The sequence below is a fragment of the Pongo pygmaeus genome, chromosome 6 (assembly GCF_028885625.2).
Source record: "Pongo pygmaeus isolate AG05252 chromosome 6, NHGRI_mPonPyg2-v2.0_pri, whole genome shotgun sequence".
In the NCBI taxonomy this organism is placed as follows: domain Eukaryota; kingdom Metazoa; phylum Chordata; class Mammalia; order Primates; family Hominidae; genus Pongo; species Pongo pygmaeus.
In genome coordinates, this window is record NC_072379.2 from 130,421,298 (window position 1) to 130,448,237 (window position 26,940).

Sequence of the window (26,940 nt, forward strand, 5' to 3'; positions counted from 1 at the left end):
GAGGGCTCTGAGCTTAATACAGCGCATGTACATACCCCTCCCACTCAGGAGCCCCACTGTAGCTAAAGCAGGCCCTCATTGCTCGCCTGTGGGGCTGGCTGCTCCTGGTGGTCATTCTGGCTCTCAGCCTGCCCGGAACTAGTTGGGAACAAAGACTTGCCCCTCACCCTCGCCCTGGTGGCAGAAACTGTGAAGTCAGTGGAAATGGACTTTGTTCTCCAGAGTCCTCTAAGCTCTTTCCTCCCCTTCATCCCTTCCCCCAAAACCTCCTCTCCAGGCACCTACCTCACCTATCATAATGAATGGGAAAAACACTATTAAAAAATGACCTCTCTCGGGCTGGGTGACTGAGCCCTCTCAAGCCTGGGCAGGATGGGTACGGTGTCTCTAGAACCATCCCTGCGGCAGATAGCAGCCATCTGGCAGAGGCACTTTCTGCCCCTCTCAAACACAACCTTGAGTGCATGCTAGAATCACCTGGGGAGCTTTTAACAACTACACTGATGGACTCAGAGATTGTTTGAATTGGTGTGGGAGGCAGTCAGGCAAGGGAATTTTTCGAAAGTTCCCCATGGTGTGCAGGCAGGAGTGAGAACCACAGGGTCTGGGTGGCACCATCACGGCAGGAATTCTAGTAAGGTAGGCAGAAGAATTTTTGGTTGGACAGAACACCTAGGCCTGCTTCTATCAATGAATCCTCAGACCAGCTCTGCAAGGAGGTTATCCCTGCTGTGCAGATGAGGAACCTGACGCCCAAAGAGCTCCTCTGACTGACTTCCTCAAGGTCAGGGCCAGGACTAGCCAAGTCTCCCTGACTCCAGTCCAGCCATGGTGACTCACACCTGTAATCCCAGCACTTTGGGAGGCTGAGGCAGGTGGATTGCTTGAGGTCAGGAGTTCGAGACTAGCTGGCCAACATGGTGAAACCCCATCTCTACTAAAAATACAAAAATTAGGCGGGCATGGTGGTGGGCACCTGTAATCCCAGCTACTGGGGAGGCTAAGGCACAAGAATCACTTGAGGTTGCAGTGAGCTGAGATCTCACCATTGCACTCCAGCCTGGGTGACAGAGCAAGACCCTGTCTGAAAAAATAATAATAATAAAATAAAAAATAAATAAGTCTTCCTGACTCCAAAGCCCACGCTCTCTCCTCTGCCATGCTGCCTCTGTAATGCTCTGTGGACTGAGGCGGCTGCCTATCAGGGGTGGCCTCTGCCTGTTAGAAAGGGTCCAGGGCCTGCTCCCTTTCCTCTTCTGCAACTCGGGAATCACGAGGGGAGGGTTCCTCTGGTGACCTGGGCTGCTTCCCCTGTGTGGCTGCAAACAGCTGCTTACCTGGTCCTTCCTCTGGGAGAGGCGCTGGTGGCAGCAGCCATAGAGGGCCGCCACGAGGAGCAGGAATGATGCCATGCAGACGATGGTGATGATGAGGGGCATACTGAAGCGGTCCTCGGCCTCCTCCGGTGGCCCCTGGTCCCCTAGCTGCATGTCACTGACCCCTGCCTGCATGGGAAGTGGCAGAAAACAGGCTGGGGGCATCCTCTCTCCCTCAGCCCCCGGCTTCACTGTAGAGCCCCTCTGCTTGCAGTCTGCTAGGGTCTGTGCCGCCGCCCTCTTCTACATGCAGGCACGTGACGGGGTTCCTCCATACAGAGAGAGGGGAGTAACCAGACCTCCCACAAGGGGCTTCGGAGCCACTCTGTCCCCACACTTGGGGGGCCGCTTACCTCCTTTAGTTCATCCCATTTGTCCTTCAGCCGCTCGTACACATCCTTGGCAGGGAGCTTAGCTGTGGGAGAGGAGGGAGACGCTGCCCAATGGCCCAGCCCAGAGCGAGGCAATGGGGGACGGGGACTGTACCCCAAGAGAGGGACGCACCGTATCTCAGTCTCCTGAGTGTGTCTCTCGGATGACCTGGGAGGGGGTGTGGCTTGACAGTTCTTAGGGAACTGAAGGGGCACCACTGTGACCCAGCCTCCAATGTGGCTTCTGCATGCCCCCGATTCCCACCCATGCAGGCCCCGCCCAGGCCCCCTTGCCCTCCACTCACTGTGAATAGTGATTTCTTTGACGACCACGGCCTGACTTCCTGGAACACGTGCCAGCCGTATGCTGCACTCGTCTTGGGCCGGGTTGAAGGTGGCTTTGACTGCTTGGCATATCAGCGTGACCAGTTTCTCATCCGGAGGGCCCTCTGCCTATGGTGGGGAGAGCGCAGGTGACTCCGCGGGGAGTGTGACAGCAGCCTAGGCCTGTGGGGCTGCCCTCCAGCTAAGGCCGGGAGAATGCTGTTGCTGTGCTAGAACTTGCCTCCCTCTCCAGCCCCAGGTGGTGCTCCATGCAGGCCTGCCAGGAGCCAAGGGTTGCGTGCTGTTCTGGGCCAGTTCCTGCCTCCTCTGTCTCGTTCCCATCAGCCCGTTCCCCGCACTGTGTTTATCTGGTCTATGCTTGCACCTTTCATTCCTTTCACCCTAGTGCCCCTTTTTTCCCTCCAAGCTATTTGCGGATTGGGGGTCTTTTTCATCTCCCTCCCTAGAAAGGGCTAGAGCGGGGACACTGCACAGCAACCCTACCCCTACAGCCTGCAGGGAGACTCCAATTCCCCCTGAACTCCCATTCACCAGCCTTTCATGCCCAGTTCAGAGAAATCAGGTGGGGAGGCTGCAGCTCTCAGCAGAAGGGTCTCTACCCCCAAAGCTGAAATACATGTGCCCTTGCCCTAGGCAGAGCCTCTGGCTCTGAAGCCATGGACAGGCTGACAGGGAAGGGGCTCCACTGAGTAGGGGAACAGGTGGGATCTTGAAGCTACCCCTAGGATATCTTGGAGGGGGTCTTATTTAGCTCTAAGAACAAAGATTGTGGCTGATGTGGCTTTAGAGCTGAGGATGAGGAGAGAAGTGTGGGCAGCATGTACCCAGTCCTGCCATGCCATCTAGGGGCACCCCTCCCTGGGGCTTCTCTGACCTGATTCCGGAATAAATGACTAAGACAAAGAAAAGGACTCTAGGGATGGCTTAGCACAGAACCCATACAAACCACCCCTAAGGTTTCTACCAGAATTTCCTTAGGCTTACTAATTCCCCACCCTGACATCAGGAAGGGATCCAGGGTTTCCCATTTTCCTTGACAAACAATCACACAGCCTACCAAGCTACATCCAAAAAGAGGGTCTGAGGAAGAGCTGGGCGGGCACCTGACTGTCCCCAGAGCCCATCTCATGCAATGCCTGCCTTGTCCAATAAGCCCAACCCTAGGAGAACACTGCTCCCTTTTAAAACTCTGGTCTAGATGTAGGCTTTTGTAAAGTTCACTTGGAGAATGCAGGCATAATGGACACCCAAAAGAAAACAACTGCAGAAAATTCAGTCAGCATTAAAGTGTTGTAAGCCCAAATTCTCCATCTTATCTATAGACACCGTGTTTGGGTCTGTTCTAGTTCCTAGGGGGTAGCTGCAAAAAACTGGCACTGACCAGGAGAGGGCAGCAGTGAGCCAGCCATCTCCAGCACCTGCCGTGCTCAGCAGCTATTTACTGAGTGTGCACAGCGCACACTCCCCAGACCAAAGCCTTTGGACCAATGGAGACCGGTGGCCTGAAGGCTGCTCACACACTGCTACCTCCCACACACAGCTGTGCTCACACGCACGCTCACCACCCAGACTGGAGAAATGCTGGCAGTGGTTCCTGCATTCCTGGGCCCTTTTCTCTCCCACCCATCCCATCAGCTCCTCAGGTTACAGGGAGAATCTCCCAGCACTGTTCGTCCATCAAGGCTCTCAGATAGTCCATGGATGATTAAAGCAGACAGACTACACCTCTCATTTTCTCTTTTTTTTCTTTTCTTTCTGTAAAAACAGGGTCTTCCTATGTTTCCCAGGCTGGTCTTGAACTTCTGGCCTCAAGCAAACTTCCTGCCTCAGCTTCTCAAAGTGTTGGGATTACAGGTGTAAGCCACCACACCTGGCCTCACCTCTCATTTTCAATTGAGACATCTGAAACCCAAAGAGATCAACTCACCAAAGTCACTCCCAGAGCTAGGGGCAAACAAGAACTAGGATCAGGGTCCCTCAACTCAGCATACTGGAAATAGTCACACAGTGAAAGCCAAGGAAACCGGGGGGTGGGAGGGGGGTTCAGTCCTGTGGGTGTGTCCTGACTTAGAGAAGTCTAAACCTTGGTCTGTCACTCTGTAAGATGAGAAAGGACCACTTCCTACTAGGAAGAAATGAGGGCCGGAAAGCAAATGCACCTTAGAAAGATGCTTTAAAATGCACCTAGAAAGAACATACATTCCCCTCTCCCTCCCTCAACCCTGCTTCAAGCCTGCACCTGGGGGCTTAGATCAGTGAGCTACTCACACAGAGGGTGTTTCCTGTGAGGTTCAGGATGAGCTGCTTCTCACTGGGTGTCTCAGGAGCCTCACACTTTGTCTGGAAGAAGCCACTGAGATTAAGGTTTGGACTAATAGGGAATCTTTGACATTTCCCCCCAACTAAGGGGTGACCCAGATAGGAAGGAGTTCATGGCAAGCTGAAGGCATGGCTGGACCCATTCCAGAGCCAGGTATGTCCTGGCTGCGTGGCTTGAGGGCAGCTCAAGCCAGGACCAGGCTAACCAGGAAGAGGGAGAAGGGAATGGGTAAGTGCTGCTCAAAGCCCCAGCCAGGGGCCCTGCGTTGGAGGAAAGAACAGAAAAGCTTGTCTTAAAGCCCCTCCTACCCGAGTCTGGGTTCTCCTACTTGCCCCACCCCTGCTCGAGTTACCCAGTTACTCTCAGGAGCCACAGTGGGAGGTGTTTTGGGGTATCGGTGGGTAGTTGATGCTGCCGTGGGGCTGGAGCTCATGGTCTCTGGCAGGGGAGGTGTTCTCAATGCTGTTGCCGGGCTTGTGGGCTGCACTGTCTCCTGGGAGGAAGGGGCCGTAGAGCTGGCTGGCATCTGACTGGAGGTCTGTTGAGTTCTTTGCGAGATAACCGATGACGCTGTCATTGGGAAAATGAGGGTAATGAGAAAAGATAAGTGCACCCTTGTGAGAAGAGGACAATCTTTTCTTGCTCTAATAGTTTTCCCAGGTTCTTTGGTCTTACCTCCCACAGAGACGGAAGAAGTGGACTCCTATGACAAGCCAGTGGAATAACCTGACAAAGTCACAGCAGCTGCAGCAAACGTTCACTGAGCACTTACTTTGTGCAAGGGACTAGGTGCTTCAAAGGTACTTTCCTACTGAATCCTCACAACCCTCTGGGGAAGGAATCGTCATCATCTGTATTTCATAAACAAGGAAACTGAGGCTCCGAGGAGCTCAGTGATTTGCCCGAGTTCCTGTGCCAACAAGTGGCAGGGCAGGGATTCGAATCCAGGATTATCTCAGCCGGAGCCCACACTCCTACACTGTGTGGCACCCTCCTGTAGAGCGGTGGCCTGCTGACTTCTGACCATATGCCACTGGTATGCAGCAACATCACCAGGGAGCGCTCAGAAATTCTGGGTCCACAGGTCTGAGATGGGCCATGATCCTAAGGCTCATGATCCATAGGTAGATTTTGAAATTGATTTACTAGGTTAAGACAAGCTCTTATAAATAATGAATAAGTAAGTAAACCTTTCGGCCGGACGTGGTGGCTCACACCTGTAATCCCACCACTTTGGGAGGCCAAGGTGGGCAGATCACCCGAGGTCAGGAGTTCAAGACCAGCCTGGCCAACATGGTGAAACACTGTCTCTACTTTAAAAAAAAAAAAATTAGCTGGTGTGGTGGTGCACACCTGTAGTCCCAGCTACTCGGGAGGCTGAGGCAGGAGAATTGCTTGAACCAGGAGGTGGAGGTTGCAGTGAGCAGAGATCACGCCACTGCACTCCAGCCTGGGTGACAGAGCGAGACTCCATCTCAAAAATAAATAAATAAATAAATAAATAGGTATGGAATAGAAACTATTCCCCTCTCAGGTTCAAGCAATTCTCCTGCCTCAGCCTCATGAGTAGCTGGGATTACAGGCGCCCGCCACCACACCCAGCTAATGTTTGTATTTTTAGTAGAGACAGGGTTTCGCCATGTTGGCCAGGCTGGTCTCGAACTCCTGACCTCAGGTGATCCACTTGTCTCGGCCTCCCAAAGTGCTGGGATTACAGGCATGAGCCTTTTCAGAGCCATCACGCCTGGCCCTGAAAAGTTTCTTGGTACCTGAAGAAAACCAGGCATTACTTACGTAGGGTGGTGTTCATCCCTGGGCTTGGGAAGGTGTAGCCAGGGCTAGCCACAGTGCTTGAACTGCTTGAAACTGTCGTAAGATGATCATGTCCCAAGCTTGTTGGGGTGGCCACAGGATGTATCGAAGTGGGTTGTGAGGGGCTAAGTGGATTTGTAGGGTGAGGGTTCGTCGGATGTTCTGCCTTAGTGGATGTGACGTCTGTGGTCACACTGTGGCTGCTTTTCCCCCCAGAGTTTGTTGTATCTTCTGCTCCATTCTGGCTGCTTGTGGTGTTAGGTTTAGCTGTGGCTGTGGAGGTTGCAACCGTAGTGGTGTCTGCACTTTTCGTGCTCTTGGGGCTCTCGATGGTGGTAGTAGGGTTGCCTGAGCCGCCTCCTCTAGCCACGGTAGTGTTGACTGGGCCTGAGACTTGCTGAACCAGGGTTGTAGTCCCCGGTGAGTCACTGGATACCCCAAGGGTGGTCGCCTTGACCGAGGCCAAGGTTTCGCTGGCCTTGGAAGTGGGGACTGTGCTCTGCTGGGCTGTAGCTGTAGCCATGATGGTGACATTGGATGCTGGAGTCGATGCTGTTATGTTAGATGACTTTGTAGTAGTAGTCTGGAGTGCTGTTTGTAAAGACAACAGAGAATGGAGTTAGGGCCGGGAGGCTTCCTCACCACGCTTCTCCAGTTCTTCCCCAGGATTCAGAGGCCTTGCTCGCAGCCCTGCTGTCTGCCTTGCTAAAGGCCTGGGTCTTTGTTGAATCCAGAATTTTCAGAGGTTCAAGAAATCTCTTTTTTTTGTCTTTTTTTTTTTCTTCTTCCTTTTTGTGGAGAATGGGGTCTCGCTATATTGCCCAGGCAGGTCTTGAACTCCTGAGCTCAAGCTATCCTCCCACCTCTGCCTCCCTCAGAGCTGGGATTACAGGTGTGAGCCACCACGCCTGGCGTGAAACCTCCAAGAAGGCAGCTTGGAGTGCAGCAGGGTCAGAAAAGCAAAATGCTGCTGAAGGGGAGGCCAGGCCAACGAGGCCCACCACATATGGAGGCTGTCATGCATGCCCTGCCCTCCCCGTCCAGCCCCATACACATCCCCTTTAAGTTTCTCAATATGCTACCCCAGAACCAGCTGCCAGGAACACCTCTGTCTCCTCCTCCCCAGCTCCCAGGCATGTGGCCCGCAGAAAATTCCACAGACTAATGCTTCCTGAACTGCCCTGGCCCTGTTCTGAGCTTAAGCAAAAAAGACGTGGGCCCTGTTCTCATGGAAGTTAAATCTAGGAGAAACTGATGATAAACTGAAATTACACAAATTACTATTTCAGTACTAGGTGAGCTGTGCCAAGAAAGAAAGGCCGAGTGCCCGGACTGCATGCAGCCTGGTGGCTTCACCTGCCATTTCTTGAGGAAATAGGTTCTGTGTCAGGCAATGGAGACACAATGGTGAACACGACACAGAGAGTCGTACCCTCAAGAAGCTAACACTCTGGTGGGGAGGCAGAGACTAAACACCTGGACAGAGCAGCCATCAAATCTGCTTATTACACGGAGGAAGTGAGGAAGGAAATGATGCAGAGACGAACGGGGAGGGACCATGTTGAATGAGGGAAGGAAAGGCATCTCTGCGATGATGGTTAAGCTAAGCCCTGAAGGATAGCAAGGAGAATGCTGTGTGAAGAATGGGAGGAGAAGTGTTCCCAGCAGAAGGAACAGAATCTGCAAAGCCCCTGAGTAGGGAAAGGAGCTGACAGAAGACAAGCAGGAATGGAGTTTGGTAAGGAGGGGTCAGGTTCAGGGCTGAGAAAATGCAGGGTCTTATGACAGTGACAGCAACTGAGTGTCCAAACCAGACATTTTTGAGAATAAAATGCTCTCTTAAAAATCACATTCGGACAGGTGTGGTGGCTCATGCCTTTAATCCCAGCACTTTGGGAGGCTGAGGCAGGCAGATCACTTGAGGTCAGGAGTTACAGACCAGTCTGGCCAATATAGAGAAACCCTGTTTCTACTAAAAATACAAAATAAATAAGCTGGGCGTGGTGATGGGTGCCTGTAATCCCAGCTACTTGGGAGGCTGAGGCAGGAGAATGGCTTGAATCCGGGAGGCAGAGGTTGCAGTGAGCCAAGATGGCACCACTGCACTCCAGCCTGGGCGACAGAGCGAGACTCCGTCTCAAAAAAAAAAAAAAAAAAAAAAAATCACATCCTACGTAGGAGACATAAGATCATCCTCCTCAAAGGCCAACACGCAGATTCCAGATTTTATTCTTGGCGCAAAAAAGAAGCCACTGAAGGCATTAAAGCACAGAAGTTTTATAGGATGACTTACAGAGAAACCTGTTCCTGCTGCTTTGGGGAATGCAGACTGGAAAGAAGCGTGTGTGGAAGAGGGAAGAGAAGTTAGGAGGCAATCACAGTAATCCAGATGGAATGAACAGGGTTGGCCATAGGAAGCTATTGACACTGGAGACAAAAGGTGGATAGAGTCAAGACTGTTTTGGAGATCAACTGCTTGCTGATGTCCTAAGTGAGGGAAGAAGAGAATCTAAGGTGATTCCTAGTTTTCTGTCTGAAGCAGAAGGGAGTGGTGGGAAGGGGGCTGATGGCTGCATCCCGTTCTCTGTGCCAGCCAGTACCCAAACCATTTCTCTATATCTGGGAGTTCTGCACCCCGTGAGACTTGATGGCAGCAGAATCTGCCTCCTATGGTGATGCTCCTATGAAAATGCCAGCTCTTTGCCTTGCCAGCCTCCCCTGGGATGAGCATAAGCAGGTGACAGTGCCACCATGAACTAGCAGTCTCATTCCAGCCGTGAGGGGCTCTGCAGGCAGGAGTGGTGACATCATGCATGGAGGTGAGGCCAAGCACTCATCCCGGGCCACAGCGCCACCTAGTGCTTGGCATGGGTAAGCAGCGCTGGCCTCCCTGAATCTGCAGCCTGGCTTGGGTGATGTTCAAAGTAGCCCTGAATGTGGCCTCCAGCAATCCCAGCTACTCCATACACTGGACAGTATCCCCAAATCTTTTACACACACATTTTGCTACTGAAAAGCAGAAATGTTTATCAGGAGTAGCCGCCAGCAGCAAGACTTCAAGGATTGGTTGTCAGGCCTTACTGGGGACAAAGGGCAGTCAAAATTCTGCAAGTATTAAGGAATACTTGCAAGTGTCCCATGATATCTCAAGGATAAGCAGTCACATTATCACCTCTAATCTAGAGTGAAGTGCCCAGGAAGTGGCTTTGGTGTGGCCCAGTGGTTGCTGCCAGAGTATGAAAGGCACACTCACCAAATGTGTTTTAAAAAGCAATAAAGGCTGGGCGCGGTGGCTCATGCCTGTAATCCCAGCACTTTGGGAGGCCAAGGCAGGTGGATCACCTGAGGTCAGGAGTTTGAGACCAGCCTGGCCAACATGGTGAAACTTCATCTCTACTAAAAATACAAAAATTAGCCAGGCGTAGTGGCGGGAGCCTGTAATCCCAGCTACTCAGGAGGCTGAGGCAGGAGAATAGCTTGAACCTGGGAGGCGGAGGTGTAGTGAGCCAAGATCGTGCCACTGCACTCCAGCCTGGGTGACAGAGTGAGACACGGTCTCCAAAAAAAAAAAAAAAAGAAGCAGTGCAATGTGTGGGTTTGACAGGCATTTTTTCTTCTTAGTAGTTCATAAAATAACAGTGCTTCTTACTATTGATGGCATCATAGTGTCATCTGGCAAGATACTAAATTGCTAAGGGACTATATCAGCATATTTGGGGAATTAAGGAATTTGTGGGATGATTGTTTTTTGTTTTGTTTTGTTTTGTTTTGTAAGACAGGATCTTGCTCTGTTGCCCAAGCTGGAGTACAGTGGCACGATCAGGACTCACTACAGCCTTGACCTCCTAGGCTCAATCAGTCCCCCCACCTCAGCCTCCGAGTAGCTGAGACCACAAGCATGCACCACCACACCCAGCTAATTTTTTTTTATAATTTGTAGAGACGAGATCTCACTATAATGGCCAGGCTAGTCTCAAACTTCTAGGCTCAAGTGATCCTCCAGCCTTGGCCTCCCAAAGTGCTGGGATTACAGGTGTGAGCCACGGCACCCAGCCCTGGACGGTTGCTTCTTATAGTGGTGAATAGCTTAAAACAGGATTTGTCAACTCTGAAACTATTGGCATTTTGAACTGGATATTTCTTGTTATGGGAGGTTGTCCTATGCATTATACACAGAATGCTTAGCAGCATTCCTGGCCTCTATGTATTAGATGCAAGTAATACACATGCACGCCCCTTTCCGGTTGTAACCATGAAAAATGTCTCCAGATATTGCCAAATGTCTCCTGAGGGAGACAAAATCACTGCCAGTAAAAACTACTGGTTTAAAGAAAGAGAACAACAAATTCAAATTCCTAAACCTCCTATGAAAGCACAGACTGAAAACCAGAGACTTTCCAAGAACACATTCAAGGAGTCTCTTTGTTTGCAGCTGAAGGGCTGAGAGGGCCCTTTAAAAGACTTTAAAAGCTTAATTCCGTGAGTTGCTGAATTAGGGTGTTAACTTAATTCATAAGCTCACCAGGTCTCTTATGTGAAAATAGAACCTAGAGAATTTTTTTTTTGAGACAGAGTTTCGCTCCTGTTGCCCAAGCTGGAGTGCAATGGTGCGATCTCGGCTCACTGCAACCTCGTCCTCCCAGGTTCAAGGGATTCTCCTGCCTCAGCCTCCCAAGTAGCTGAGATTACAAGTGCACGCCATCATGCCCAACTAATCTGTTGTATTTTTAGTAGAAATGGGGTTTCACCATGTTAGCCAGGCTGGTCTCGAACTCCTTACCTCAGATGCTCCGCCCACCTTGGCCTCCCAAAGTACAGGGATTACAGGCGTGAGCCACTGTGCCTGGCCAACTTAGAGAATTAAATGGTGACATGAGAGGTTGTAGATGAATCAGACTACCCATAAATCTCCATCTTCAATAGAATTCACTTGCCAGGAAGCTCTACCACTGCTCTCCTGTAAGATGCTCAATAGCCTCACTTCAGTTCATTGGCACCGAAAGCCAAATCTCATCATGATCCCCGCCGCTCTTTATTTTCTTCAAACCTATAACAACAGTCAGATTCCAATATGTCCCAGGAGGAGAAACACAGACTCTGACCTAGGAGAAGGCTCACACACTAAAAATATCTACAAAAAAAACTTGCAAATATTTATGGATATTTAACTAAGGGTGCTGTATCAAAAGGAGGATGATTGTAATTTTACATCAGGCTGAATTACCCAGTATGGGTATGCAAAACCGTAGGTTTTGGATCCAATATGCTGACTCAAGCAGCTACAGGTAGTTCTCATTGCTTTCTTAGTTGGATGACTGAAACCTGGACTCAATGGAAACCCACATTAAATAAAGCTGAGTTGTCAGAAATTCCCTGGAGCAATGTATAGGAAGAAATGCAAAGTCTTGGCTGGGCACGGTGGCTCACGCCTGTAATCCCAGCAATTTGGGAGGCCGAGGCAGGTGGATCACGAGGTCGGGAGTTCGAGACCAGCCTGGCCAACATGGTGGAACCCCGTCTCTACTAAAAATACAAAAATTAGCCGGGCGTGTTGGCGCACGCCTGTAATCCTGGCTACTCAGGAGGCTGAGGCAGGAGAATTGCTTGAACCCAGGAGATAGCACCACTGCACTCCAGCCTGGGAGACAGAGAGATACTCTGTCTCAGAAGAAAAAAAAAAAAAGTCTTGGAGAAACAGAGTGTTTATCATGTATGTCCTGCTCACTCACGCTCTGGTGTGTCATGAGAACTCAAATGACACTCCCTTTACAAGGCTTTAAGCAACGTAATTCCTGACTTCTAAGATTCACATCTTTCCATGTCTCTGAAATGAGAATGTATTATAAATAATTGTGGGTCACGCTTTGACTGTGGTGCTTTTTCTTTTTTTCTTTTTTTTTTTTTGAGACAGGGTCTTGCTCCATCACCTAGGTTGTAGTGCAGTGGCATGATATACTGCAGCATCAACCTCCTGGGCTCAAGTGATCCTTCTGCCTCAGCTTCCCAAGTAGCTGGGAGCACAGGTGTGCACTATGACACCTGAGAAATTTTGTAGAAACAGGATCTCCCTATGTTGCCCAGGCTGGTCTCGAACTTCTATGCTCAAGTGATCCTTCTACCTCAGCCTCCCAAATTGCTGGGATTACAGGTGCAAGCCACCATGCCTGGCTTTTTTTCTAAGTGGTTCATAAAATAATAGTGCATCTTATAATTGATGGTGGCTTGGATTTCATTACATTTGGGATATTGTTAAGAGGAGGACTATTCACATGTTCTGAGAACTCTTGTGGCTGACCTTCACTGGTCAGGTATGTTAATAGCAAATGCTGCTGATTTCAGTGGGGATGGACACCAGGTTCCTTGGTGTAGAGAAAATAACAGAAATTCGTTTCCAGGAAAAAAGGTGTGTGTGTTTCCACAGTGGGCAGCAAGACCAGCGTGGCGATCTCAAGGGTCTAACCAAGGCTCTTTCGAGCAGCAGCTAACAGCTCGTGTGCTCTTTAGGATCAGAATGGATGGGCAGCTCACTGACTTCCTAGGTGTAGGGCCCGCAAACTGGGAACTGTGTTGACTCACAATGAAAGGGAACGCAGCCACTCAACCAGGTCCCAGAAGTCGATGTTTTCAGACTCGGCGTTCCTTGAATGAATCATGCATTTCTTTCCTATGGCTGCGTTAACAAATGACTACAAACTAGGTGGCTACAAACAACATAAATATATTCTCTCGTGGTTCTGGAGGCTAGACGTCCAGAACTGGCAGGGCCATGCTGTCTCCAAAGGCACCAGGGAAGACTCTTTTCCTGCCTCTTACCAGCAATCCTGGCTACTCCTTGACTTGTAGCTGTGTCACTGTGATCTCTGGCTCCATCAACACAAGACCTTCCTCCTTGCATAACTCTCCCTTTTTTTTTTTTTTTTTGAGACAGAGTCTCTGTCACCCAGACTGGAGTACAATGGCGCGATCTCCACTCACTACAACCTCCGCCTTGTGGGTTCAAGCGATTCTCCTGCCTCAGCCTCCGAAGTACCTGGGACCACAGGTACACACACTACACCAGGCTAATTTTTGTATTTTTAATGGAGATGCAGTTTCACCATGTTGGCCAGGCTGGTCTTGAACTCCTGACCTCAGGCGATCCACCCTGCTCAGCCTCCTGAAGTGCTGGGATTACAGGTGTGAGCCACCGGGGCCGGCCACATATCTCTCCTCTTATAAGGATACCAGTCATTGGATTTAGAGCCCTCCCTAATCCAGTATGACTTCATCTTAACTTGATTACATCTGCAAAGACCCTATTTCTAAGTAGGGTCACCTGCACAGGTACCAGGTACCAGAGATTAGGACCTGAACATGTCTTTTTGGGGGGGAATGCCATTCGCCCTCCTGATCTGCTCTCCTATATCCTCGTGAAAAAACCAGGAGTCTTTCAAACATTAGAAATTAACTCTGTCTGCTTTAAAGAGAAAGTCAATGTATTAAAAAGATAATGCGTTGGCTAATAAAATACTTGAGGTGGCTAAAGAATCAGGCACGAGTCAGAAACAGTGCTCAAGACCTCTTCTCCTGAACGGGTCTGGTGAGGTCATCACTTCCACCACCATCGAGCATCAGTTCGCACCACTGGCAACATTAGTATTGGATACTGGATTTTACCGGGGATGAGTGTTTAAGGTGCTGTCTGTAAGAGGTCTTTCCATTTACTTTTACGATGGCACCATGGGGAATCCCCTGGGTTCTAGCCATATTCCTTCCTGCTTCATTATTTAGCTCCGTGTGGGGTTCACGCTAAGTCTGATTAAATTTAACAGGCCACTTATTCTGCCATAGAGTAAGCTCCTTGGTAAAGCCTATGGTCTCTGGGGTAATTGTGATGGTGAATAAAGCATTCTGGAAGTCCAGAAACGGCGCTGCTGACAGAAACGTGGCAGCCTGAGGGCACATGCAGGTCCAGAACGGGCCGCCCTCCACCACGGCCACTTGGTCACGGGTCCACAGCGCCATCATTAGGCGATGGAGAAGAAAACTGATACGCTGAAGGGGTCATCTTGCCCATCTGATTACCCAGAGCCTTTCTCTGGCGTCAGGCAAATATCCTCACACTCCAGACCTATCCCTGTGGGTCCCTCCACACACCTGCCTAACCTTCCAAGTCACACTGATTCTCCATTGCTGTTCCTTCTGAGTTCCCTAGCATTGTTTTAAAAATGATTAGCTCCTGCTGATGAATCTATTCAGAGCCTCGCCTCAGTGGACCTTTCCTTCAAAAAGAAAAGACCAGGAAATGTATTCTTTTTTTTTTGTTGTTACTACCATATTGCAATACTTTATGTTACAAATTACGGGTACATTGTTTATTATGGTTCTAGCCATGGCGGAACAACTGAAGCCCCTTCCTGTCAAAGGGGGAGAGAGAAATAATTAGCTGTTTTAGTAACTGTACATTTTGTATACTTTTAAGCAACTCTTAAATATTACAGAAAAGTAATACAGATATGGAGACTACAATACAGTACCCTATTTACAGTACAGCTGAAGATCGAATTTAAAATAATCAAGTTTGAATATACATAATTGTTAGTGCATTGACTATATTACGTCAAAAGGGAACAAAAGCCCCCTCCCCTCCCCAAACAACAAAACCTATGTAATGGCCAGCAGTGATTAATTAGAAATCACAGACACCTGGGTTTATTTCATTTTTGTTAAAGAACTCACATGTTTGAAAGGAACACTGTCCATTAAGGTGCATTTATTAGTTCTCAAAATTCCTAAAACAAGATGGGGTTGCATTTGATTTTTACCCCATTTAAAAAAAAAAAAACAGGACTGGGTATAATTAAGATACCATTAATACTCTTCCCCACCCCCGACCTTGTATATGTGGGATTATTTTCTTGCGGTTAATTTATTAAAATGTGGAATGTTCATTTTAAATACAGGTACCAGGAGAAATAAACATTTGCCTGAATACTATGGCTAAGCATCATAAATAACTTTAGAATCTCCTTCTAAACAAAGAATGTTTTTGAAAAGCCCAAATTAGTAAGTTCCAGTTTTTTTTTTCCACAGGTGACTACTGTACCAGTGTGGAGAAATGGGCTGGTTAACTGTGTGGGTCCAGACAGTCATTTGTCTATATTCCTAGTGATGAGAAATTATTCCCCCTAACCTTCCAATGAAACAAGTGTCCACACTGTTCTCATTTTTCCCTATTGTTGAAACATTAGTGAGAGGGACCCATGCATGTTATTAAAAATTAAGTTCAAAACACTTAAAATAATTCTGTATTAGAAACTTGACTCTATCATAAGTCTCTTCTTTTGGAAGTCATACTGGGCTGGTTAAATGCTCGCTTGGGCCTTGCTGCCAGGAAGATTCGAACCCGCAGCTCGGTTTGCCGCGGTCTCGGGTTTCTTTACCTCCAGAAAGAAGAATATTGGCCCCTTGAATTCTGGAAGTTCATTGAAGAGTCTGAAATTAGGGACTTATTTCAAATTAGGACATGGCTAGTCGAGGCGCAACAAGACCCAATGGGCCAAATACTGGAAATAAAATATGCCAGTTCAAACTAGTACTTCTGGGAGAGTCCGCTGTTGGCAAATCAAGCCTAGTGCTTCGTTTTGTGAAAGGCCAATTTCATGAATTTCAAGAGAGTACCATTGGGGCTGCTTTTCTAACCCAAACTGTATGTTTTGATGACACTACAGTAAAGTTTGAAATATGGGATACAGCTGGTCAAGAACGATACCATAGCCTAGCACCAATGTACTACAGAGGAGCACAAGCAGCCATAGTTGTATATGATATCACAAATGAGGAGTCCTTTGCAAGAGCAAAAAATTGGGTTAAAGAACTTCAGAGGCAAGCAAGTCCTAACATTGTAATAGCTTTATCAGGAAACAAGGCTGACCTAGCAAATAAAAGAGCAGTAGATTTCCAGGAAGCACAGTCCTATGCAGATGACAATAGTTTATTATTCATGAAGACATCCGCTAAAACATCAGTGAATGTAAATGAAATATTCATGGCAATAGCTAAAAAACTGCCAAAGAATGAACCACAAAATCCAGAAGCAAATTCTGCCAGAGGAAGAGTCGAGTAGACCTTACCGAACCCACACAACCAACCAGGAGTCAGTGTTGTAGTAACTAAACCTCTAGTTTGAACTAGCTGGAATAGTCTTCTGCTTCCTAAATGTTAATAACAAAGGAAATGTATTCTTTTAAGTCTTGGCCACTGGGAGAATTTTCTTTCTACACCACCCTTCAGGATATAGAGCTTTTCTCCTGTCACCGTCCAGTTTGGGCTGGTACTAGCATATTATCCCAAATCATATAAAACCAGGCTTGGCTTTTTCACTCCTCATTCAGCTGATCTAGGGTAACTAATTCTCTCAGAGACCTTTAGGTATGGGTGGGGGCAGGAACACGCATTCTGAGGGTGTGAGCCGCGCTCCAATTTCCATTGTCTTCCTTTAAGACCAGCCCAGGCCTGATCCTCTATCTACCACCTTCAGTCTAACAATAGAAAGCCACAAAACAAACCTAAAGAAAAAAATGGAGGAATGAAAGAACAACCAAAGAAACAGAAACCAAAATACAATACCACATATCAAAATCAATAATTGGTTTTTTTAAACAGGCTAATAAAGTGCCAAAAAGTCTTTGGAGAGGTTGATCAAAAGGGAAAAAAAAATCCAAAGGCATAAGTAAACAATGTGAGGTACAAAAATAATAAGTTATTTAAAGCATAATACTTTATGGGCAAATATTTATAAATTTGAAGCAGATGAGATAGACAAATTTCCTTCTTTCTTTTTTTTATTTTTTTGAGACAGAGTCTCACTCCATCCCACAGGCTGGAATGCAATGGTGTGATCTTGGCTCATTACAACCTCCTGGGGTCAAGCAATCCTCCTACTTCAGCCTCCTGGGTAGCTGGGACTACAGGCATGTACCACCATGCTCAGCTAAAATTTTTGTATTTTTTGTAGAGATAGGGTTTCACCATGTTGCCCAGGCTGGTCTCAAACTCCTGGGCTCAAGGGATCCATCTGCCTCAGTCTCCCAAAGTGCTGGGACTACAGACATGAGACACTGTGCCCCGCCACAAATTTCTTGGGAAAGAAAAAACCAGAGTGACTCAAGGAAAATGGAAATAATCATTTATCCTATAATCATAAAGAAATTGAGCCTTTCCAACCTGGGTGCGGTAAAATGGCTCCTGCGAAGAAGGGTGGTGAGAAGAAAGGCCGTTCTGCCATCAATGAGGTGGTGACCCGAGAATGCACCGTCAACAATCCCAAGAGCATCCTGGAGTGGGCTTCAAGCAGCATGCCCCTCAGGCACTCACAGAGATCCAGAAATCTGCCATGAAAGAGATGGGAACTCCAGATGTGCGCATTGATATCAGGCTCATCAAAGCTGTCTGGGCCAAAGGAATAAAGGATGTCCCATACCTATCCCTGTGCGGTTGTCCAGGAAACAGATGAGGATGAAGTCACCAAACAAGCTCTATACTTTGGTTACCCACGTGCCTCTTACCACTTTCAAAAATCTATAGACAGTCAGTGTGGATGAGAAATAACTGCTGACTGTCAAATACATCAAATAAAGGTATAAAACCACAAAAAAGGAAAAAAAAAATTGAATAGGTACTTTTTTCATAAAGAAACTCCAAAACAGGATTCACAGATCAAATCATTCTGGCCTTACGTGAACTTTCTGTAGCACAGTCTGTTCTGCTCTAATATGTGTCTGTAAAAGGAATTGTTTCATATACAATTGTCCATCAACAAAACATGAAAAGCGCAAACCAAAGAAAAAGACTGATACATTTAGTGTCAAAGTTAAGAATTTGTGTTCATCAAAAGAAATAGGACTTCCAGTTTCAGCTAATGAGAGCAGAGACTGGAAAGAACTTTGCTCCTACTCTGACTATAAGAAAAAAGCTGAGAGGCTGGGCACGGTGGCTCACGCCTTTAATCCCAGCACTTTGGGAGGCTGAGGCGGGCCGATCACTTGAGGTCAGGAGTTTGAGATCAGCGTGGCCAATATGGCGAAATCCCATCTCTACTAAAAATACAAAAATTAGCCGGGCATGGCGGCAGGCGCCTGTAATCCCAGTTACTCAGGAGGCTGAGGCAGGAGATTTGCTTGAACCCAGGAGGCAGAGACTACACTGAGCTGAGATTGTGCCACTGCACTCCAGCCTGGGTGACTCCATCTCAAAAAAAAAAAAAACCGCTGAGAAGCCAAAAAGTTAAGACTTTTCTTGAGCCCTGAGGTCATGAAGAAAACGACCCTGAAAAGTGGAGACAGATGGACAACTGCAGGGAGCAACTGGACCCGAGCGCACTTGCTTTACCTGGGACATGGACAAAGTTCAGTAAGAACATTAAGGTCAATTTTTTTTTTTTTGAGACGGAGTCTCACTCTGTCACCCAGGCTGGAGTGCAGTGGTGTGATCTCAGCTCACTGGCTCACTGCAACCTCAGCCTCCAAGGTTCAAGTGATTCTCCGGCCTCAGCCTTCTGAGTAGCTGGGATTATAGGCATGCACCACCACGCCCGGTTGTATTTTTAGTAGAGAAGGGGTTTCACCATGTTGGTCAGGTTGGTCTCGAACTCCTGACTTCGTGATGGACCCACCTCGGCTTCCCAAAGTGTTGGGATTACAGACGTGAGCCACCACACCCAGCTGATTAAAGACAATTTTTAAATGAGTTTCTGAAAGCTGTGTATGGGTTAGTATGAAAATGTGAAGCCCTATGAGCTGTAGGCATGGTAAGGTCCACAACACAGGGCAGTTTACTCCTGGGAACCCCGCCAGGTGCTCACAGGAAGCCTTGAAAAAGCAAACCCTTGTGGGTGGGGCTGGCTGGGGAAATAAAACAGCCGGTGCTGAAACTCCATACCCACCACATCCCCATAGGGCAGGAAAAAAGCCTTTCAGGTGGAGGTCAGTAAAATCTACAGCCTGAGGGCACTGGCGGAAACCTCCCGCAGCCAGGGAAGAGAACAGGAAAGATAAAACAGCTCCTTATTCCTGAAGCAAAGCAGAGCTGTGGGCTAAACCCAGCCGGAACATCTAGGAAGAGGCAGGAATGCCTGTGAAGGCCACACCCTCAAGCTCAGCTTCCCAGGGCCTGAGTGAGACTTAAACAGAACATCAGGAAATGGTCCCCTCCCCTGTTCCACAAGGCCAGCAAGTGTGAAGTAAAAAATAACAGTGGAGCAGCAGGGCGCAGTGGCTCACGCCTGTAATCCCAGCACTTCGGGAGGCCAAGGTGGGTAGATCACCTGAGGTCAGGTGTTCGAGACCAGCCTGGCCAATACAGTGAAACCCTGTATCTACTAAAAATACAAAAAATTAGCCGGGCGTGGTGGCACGTGCTGAGTAGTCCCAGCTACTCAGGAGGCTGAGACAGGAGAACCGCTTGAACCTGGGAGGTGGAGGTTGCAGTGAGCTGAGATTGTGCCACAGCACTCCAGCCTGGGCAACATGGTGAGGATGCATCTCAAATAAAAACAGTGGAATACAGCTGGGGGGGAGCCGCAAAAGGCAGACTCTTTGAGAAGCAGCAAACAAGGATGGGCTACAGACAAGCAGAGACCCACAGAGATATTACTGGAGGACTTTGCAGCCCCAGGTGCACTGAAGGTATTCATAGCAACAACAAATTGTGAAGCCCAGCCCACTCGTGCCTTGATTAACATAAACCTTCACACTAAAGACACAGCAAAAGAAAAGCCGCACAGTAGGCAGCCACTAATCTACTTCTGCCTATGGACTCACCTATTCTAGAGAGTTCATGTAAATGGGATCATACGCTACATGGTCTTCTGTGACTGGCTTCTTTCACTTTGATGTGTTTTCAAGCTTTTCTCTTTCACTTTTGTTTTCCTGGTTCATCCATGCTAGCATGTGTGTCCGTTCCTTACTCCTTTGTATTGCTAAATGATATTTCACAGTATGGAGCTTCCATTTTTGCTCATCCATTCATCGGCTGATGAACATTTGGGTTGTTTTAACCCTTGGGCTATTATGCATAATGCTGCTATGAACATTTGTGTACAAGCTTTTGTGTGGACATGTTTTCAATTTCCCTTGGGTACATACCTAGGATTGGAATTGCTAGGTCATATGGTAACTCTTTATTTAGTATTTTGAGGGACTGCCAAGCTATTTTCCAAAGTGTAAAATTTCCCCATTTTACATGTCAATCAGCAATTTTTTTTGTGAATCCAATTTTTCCAGATCCTTGCCAACAGTTATCTTTTCCATTATTGCCATTTTAGTAGGCATTAAGTAGTATCTCACTGTGGTTTTAATTTTTATTTCCCTAATGACTAATCAAATCCAACACTACATAGAAAGGACATAATGACCAAGTGAGGCTCATCATGGACAGTTCGGTATTTGAAAAATCAATCAACGCAATTCAACACATTAAGAAGCAAAATAAGAAAAACCATATGAGCCGGGCACGGTGGCTCATGCCTGTAATCCCAGCACTTTGGGAGGGTGAGGCGGGCGGATCACGAGGTCAGGAGATCGAGACTCATCCTGGCTAACACGGTGAAACCCCGTCTCTACTAAAAATACAAAAAATTAGCCGGGCGTGGTGGCAGGTACCTGTAATCTCAGCTACTTGGGAGGCTGAGGCAGGAGAATGGCATGAACCCAGGCGGAGCTTGCAGTGAGCTGAGATGGTGCCACTGCACTCCAGCCTGGGCGACAGAGCGAGAATCCGTCTCAAAAAAAAAAAAGAAAAAGAAAAAGAAAAACCATATGATCAGCGGACTCCTCAACTCCATACAAGATTATTTTTATATTTGCAGAAAAATCATCTAACAATTTTTTTTTTTTTTTTTTTTTTTTTTTTGAGATGGAGACAGTCTCACTCTGTTGCCCAGGCTGGAGTACAGTGGTGCGATCTCAGCTCACCGCAACCTCCGCCTCCCGGGTTCAAGCAATTCCCCTGCCTCAGCTTCCTGAGTGGCTGGGATTACAGGTGCACGCCACCACGCCCAGTTAATTTTTTGTATTTTAGTAGAGATGGGGTTTCACTGTGTTGTCCAGGCTGGTCTCGAACTCCTGACCTCAGGCAATCCACCCGCCTCGACCTTCCAAAGTGTTGGGATTACAGGTGTGAACCACTGCACCTGGCCCATCTAACAAAATTTAATATCCATTCATGATTTAAAACAAAACAAAACAAAACCTTTCAGCAAACCAGGAATAGTAGAGAACTTCCCTCACCTAATTAGTGATGTCTCCAAATAAACCTACAGCTAACATCATACTTAATGGGAAGAGATTGAATGCTTTGCTGTGAAGTTTGAGAACAAAGCAAGGATGTCCTCTCTTTCCACTCCTATTGAACATTGTACTGTGAGTCCTACTGAGTTCAATAGGAAACACACACACACACACACACACACACACACAGAGAAAGAGAGAGAGAAAACAACAAGGAAAACTCAACAATAAAAACCCAATTTTTTAAAACAGGCAAAAGATCTCCAAGGAAAAATTACCAAAGATATACAGATGGCAAATAAGCATATGAAAAGATGCTCATCATTAGTCATTAGACAAATTCAAATTCAAGCTCCAATGCAGCACCATTACATACCTATTGGAATAGCTAAAATCAAACAAACTGACGATCCCAAATGCTAAAGAGGATCTCTCATACATTGCTGGTCGGAATGCACAATGGCACAGATAATTTGGAAAACAGTTTAGCAGTTTATTTTAAAGTGAAGCAAACAATTATTATATGACCCAGCAATTCCATTCTTATTTACCTACACGAAATGAAAACCTATAGTCACATAAAAACCTACATGCAAATGTTTATAGCAGTTTTATTTACCATCACCCAAAACTGAGAACCACCAAGATATTCTTCAACAAGTGAATGGATATTATATAGCCATATAATGACTACTCAGCAATAAAAAGGAATAAACTAGTGATTCACGTGACAATATAGATAAGACTTAAATACATTTTGCTAAGTGAAGGAAGCCAAAAGTCTGCACAGCATTTGATTCCATTTTGATGTTATGGAAAGGGCAAAATGATAGGGATAGAAAACAGATCGGTGGACACCAGAGGTTGAGGGAACTGGGAGGAGCAGACTCCTCAACTCCATACAAGATTATTTTTAGGACAGTGAGTGATGCACAAGGATCCACAAGACTCTGGATCGTTGAAACCCAAAGATTTGTGTACTCCAAGAATTAACTTTACTTAATGTCAATTTAGAAAAATAATCATCTCGGATGTCCAGGAAATCCTAGGATGTAATGGAGACTACGAAAATCAATTTAACTATATTATAAAGGTATAACATGGCCAGGCGCAGTCGTTCACACCTGTAATCCCAGCACTTTGGGAGGCCGAGGCGGGTGGATCACCTGAGGTCAGGAGTTCGAGACCAGCCTGGACAACATGGCAAAACCCCGTCTCTACCAAAAAAACAAAACAAAACAAAACAAAAATTAGCCAGGCATGGTGGTGCGTGCCTGTAATCCCAGCTACTCGGGAGGCTGAGGCAGGACCGCTTGAAATGGGAGGCAGAGGTTGTAGTGAGCCGAGATCGTGCCATTGCATTCTAGCCTGGGAGACAAGAGCGAAACTCCATCTCAAAAAAAAAAAAACAAAAAAAGTATAACATAACCTCGCTGAGGAGGGTGGAGAACAAGAGTTGACTCTGGAAAAGTTTTTTTTTTTTTTTTTAAACTAGATACTGTAACGAACTGCATATAAACAGTGTATTCTAAGTAGTAAGAATGTTTCTCACAAGGGCATGTCAATTTCAAGCCTACTTGACATGTATACTAGGATTGAACAAATAATTAAATAAATTATAGATAACATAAGCCAGGTTTCTAGCTGTTGGAGAAAGAAGTTACAAATAAGTAAACCGGTGGGGAGGAGGCTAGCCCTGTGATGCTTGATGAGAAGCAGTGATGTCAGTCAGTCGGAACTCATGTTTCAGTAGACAAATAGATGACAGATGAGGAAATGAATACACAGTAAACAAATGTATATTTCCCAGCTCTGTCCACTCAGAGCATCTAGAAGCAGTGACAAACCAGTAGCATAGGGTACACCCAGGTCCATGTTTGGTTTCTGATACCATTCTACAATAAAATGAACCAAGGCTCCTTGGAGAAAGGGCTTGATTCTAATGCTGATACAAGGAAAATTCAAGATAAGCCTGGAACATCTTGTAATGTCAGAAAGTAAAGAAGTGCTAAAAAAATAAAAATGAAATGAAGAGGAAGGCAAGTTCAGCCTGAAAGACCTGAAAGAGGGTCAACAGGAAAGAGCTCGTAATGGCCAAACCTGGAACAATTTGAGCAACAAAACAAGAAATGCTGGATCGGAACCCCAAGAATAAAATAAATATCCACGAGTCTAATCTGATAAATCAATGATTAAATAAATAAATCATCCTTACAGTGCTTTTCCAAAAATATTGTAGGTATGCCCCCAAAACTTCTATACTTAAGAAAACAACCCAATAGAAAAAGAATTAAACATGCATTTTACAGAAAAAAAAAGCACAGCCTAAGAACATCTGAAAATATTAGTAATTAGGGAAATGCAAAATAAGAATTTTCTTTTCATACCCATCAGATTGACAAACATTTTAAAGTCAGTAAGAAGTGGTAGCAAGAATATGAAGTAGTGTAAATTGGTTGAAACACTTTGGAAAAGAGTGTGGCATTATCAAAGAAAGTTAGACGTGCACATATTGTTCAATCCACAACCTCCTTTTCTTTTTTTTTTTTTGAGACGGAGTCTGTTGCCCAGGCTGGAGTGCAGTGGCACGATCTCGGCTCACTACAGCCTCCGCCTCCTGGGTTCAAGCAATTCTCCTGCCTCAGCCTGTATCCGAGTAGCTGGGATTACAGGTGCCCGTCACCACAGCCGGCTAATTTTTGTATTTTTAGTAGAGATGGGGTTTCACCATGTTGGCCAGGATGGTCTCAAACTCCTGACCTCAAGTGATCCACCCACCTTGGCCTCCCAAAGTGCTGGCATTATAGGCGTGAGCCACCACACCTGGCCCACAACTTCCAATTGTATCACTAGGCATTTATCCTAGGGAGACAAGTATGCATCACAGTGCATTTATAAAAATGTCCTTAAGAGTAGTTTTACTTTGGCCCCATACAGGTAGCAAGAAAACGCAATGTTGATAGTAGTACAGTAGAGTACAGTTGACAGTACAACTGACAGTAGTATGGATAAATGAAGTGATAGTATATTCTTCTAGAATGCTATACAGGACTGAAAATGAGTGGACTACATCTACATCTATTAGCATTAATCTAAAGAATAATACTGGACAATAAAAGGAAGAACAAGAACACTCATATGGTTCTACTTACAGGGTACAAAAATCGGCAATACTAAATGTTTTTAGGGAAACAGAAAATGTTACTAACATTTTACAGAGAACTTAACACTAAGTTTAGGATAGTAGTTATCTCTAGGGGGAAACAGGGAGATACAACAGAAGCTTCTGCTTTAGATTCAGGTTTTGTTTTAAGGAAGGAGTGGCTGGCTGTGCTGAATGACGAGACTGGCAAAGAGAAGTCCCTGGCAACCACCATGTGCAGTTTCAGTGGGCACAGTGCAGGTGGAAGCCTGATTCGGGCAGACCGAAGAGTGAATGCATGGTAGGAAAGTGAGTTTGTATGTGTGGACAACTCTTTATCAAATGCTAGGGGACCAGAGACATACGGCAGCAGCTGGAGGGAGCTGGGACAGTCAAGAAACCTGTTTCCTTTTTGAAGGTAGGAGATGCTAGAGCTGGTATGAATGCTTTCTTTGTGTATGTGTTCTCTTTCTACTGTTTCATAGGGTCCTTAAGATGCAGAGGAGATAGACCTGTGCCAACTCAGCACCAGTAGAGGATTTGGCCTTCATTGGATAGTCAGACGCTTTTTTTTTTTTTTTTTTTGAGATGGAGTCTTGCTCTGTCACCCTGGCTGGAGTACAGTGGTGCAATCTCAGCTCACTGCAACCTCTCCCTCCTGGGTTCAAGCAATTCTCCTGCCTCAGCTTCCCAAGTAGCTGGGAATACAGGTGCCCACCACCCAGCTAATTTTTGTATTTTTTTAGTAGAGATGGGGTTTCACCATGTTGGCTGGTCTCAAACTCCTGACCTCAAGTGATCTACTTGCCTCAGGCTCCCAAAGTGCTGGGATTTCAGGCGTGAGCCACTGCGCCCAGCCGACACTTCCATCTTTGAAACAGGAGGGAAGAAAATGGATACAGTCATAAGTACAGTGTATTTTGGTGGTAGAAAGAGTTTACATTTGACAGCTTTAATTTTCTCAATGAAGTCTAGATGAAATCAGCTATAGTGACATAGATAGAAAAAAGGAGGAGGGAGTGTTTGAGGGAAAAGTGTAAAATACTCATGTTGGAAATAGGAACATGAACCTCTTAGAAAAGAGGTTCTCAATCTTCAGCAAGCGTCAGAATCACACAGAGGTTGTGAAAACACCAGCGGCTGGATCCAGCCCCTGAGTTCCTGATTCAGCAGGCCTGGGATATGAAATATGCATTTCTAACAAGTTCCCAAAAGATTCTGATGCTTCTGGCCAGAGGACTACACTTTGAGAACCACTATGCTAGAGAAGTAAAATGTGATTGTCAAGTAGTATTTGGTGCCAAATTGAGGCATGGCATCATGAATTTAAAGTTAATGCAATCGGCCAGATTTTACTGTAGCGATATTCAGCTGCTTGGTGTATAAAAATGGAGGCAAAGGTTTATCTGAGAATGGGGGTTTTGCTAGGTATGACAGCAGGAGAGGGTGCAAGGAATTTGGGGATATCTTTGTAAGGCAAGGATTCTAATGGTGGATTGTTGACCTAGAGGATGGAGAAAGACAGAAATATGGCCAGGTAGGGGCTGACAGGTAATGAGGAAGGTTACTGGACTTTGTTACGTCTTGAGTCCAAGCATCATGATGTGGGTTTACTTGAGCAGATAAGTTGGAAGGTAGAGAGACAGTGATACAAGGAGGAAATGCTGAGATTTCAGAGGTGATACAGTTTGCGGGGCTGATAAAGTTCAAGGGGCGGGAAATGGGAATGACCCAATGAAGTAGAGATGAGAAAAGGTTGAGAAACAGAGGCCAGGGTATTTCATTGTTTACCCAAGTGAGTATTGTAGTCACCAAGAATGATGACACCTATTGAGATGGAGAGGACGGAGTGAAAGTCTTTGGTGAGTGATGGACAGGATTGAAGAGGTCAGTACATCACAGCAGGGTAGAAATGACATGACATTCCTGCTGATGTTGAAGCCTGTGTTGAATGAATTCGCGCAGTGCCAGCTCCCCCGGGGGCCGGGGGACAGTGGGAGGAGAAGGCAGACTTCAGTCTGCTCCCCTGGGGTGGGAAGGCTGCTTCAATCTTCAAGGAGGGCCTGCTTCCTCTGTTCCTGGCTATTTCCAGACCTGGGATTGACTCTTGACTATTAATAGTGGGAAAGGAAACTGGAAAGAATGCTCCAGGAAGAGGGGTGTGGAAGAAGGCCAGGGAGGAGGTGGGATGAGAGGCTCTGGCCTGGACACCAGTATCGACCTCTCCTTCCTTCTTTATCCCCTGATCACCACCCCCAACTCATCTCCATAGCAATAAAACAAAAAACCTCCAAGAGGAGAGACAGGC

General features: G+C 46.6%; 2 protein-coding genes across 2 annotated transcripts in view; one reads left to right on the plus strand and one right to left on the minus strand.

The window, feature by feature from the left end:
• PODXL (podocalyxin like) overlaps positions 1 to 26,940 on the minus strand; it is a 57,954-nt gene that overhangs the window by 4,206 nt on the left and 26,808 nt on the right. The window contains exons 2-7 of the mRNA XM_054495781.2: positions 6,207 to 6,815; positions 4,765 to 4,982; positions 4,361 to 4,432; positions 2,053 to 2,200; positions 1,730 to 1,791; positions 1,338 to 1,505 (exon numbers count right to left, since the gene is read on the minus strand). Coding sequence (XP_054351756.1) covers positions 1,338 to 1,505; positions 1,730 to 1,791; positions 2,053 to 2,200; positions 4,361 to 4,432; positions 4,765 to 4,982; positions 6,207 to 6,815 — 1,277 coding nt within the window. The remainder of the gene's footprint in view (positions 1 to 1,337; positions 1,506 to 1,729; positions 1,792 to 2,052; positions 2,201 to 4,360; positions 4,433 to 4,764; positions 4,983 to 6,206; positions 6,816 to 26,940) is intronic.
• Positions 15,652 to 16,354, plus strand: LOC129040898 (ras-related protein Rab-5A-like). Its single transcript, XM_054495782.2, has one exon. The coding sequence runs from the start codon at positions 15,730 to 15,732 to the stop codon at positions 16,327 to 16,329; it is 600 nt and encodes a 199-aa protein (XP_054351757.1). The 5' UTR covers positions 15,652 to 15,729; the 3' UTR covers positions 16,330 to 16,354.

Coding starts and splice junctions, on each gene's coding strand:
- LOC129040898 (XM_054495782.2), top strand. CDS start 15,730: ATGGCTAGTCGAGGCGCAACAAGACCCAATGGGCCAAATACTGGAAAT.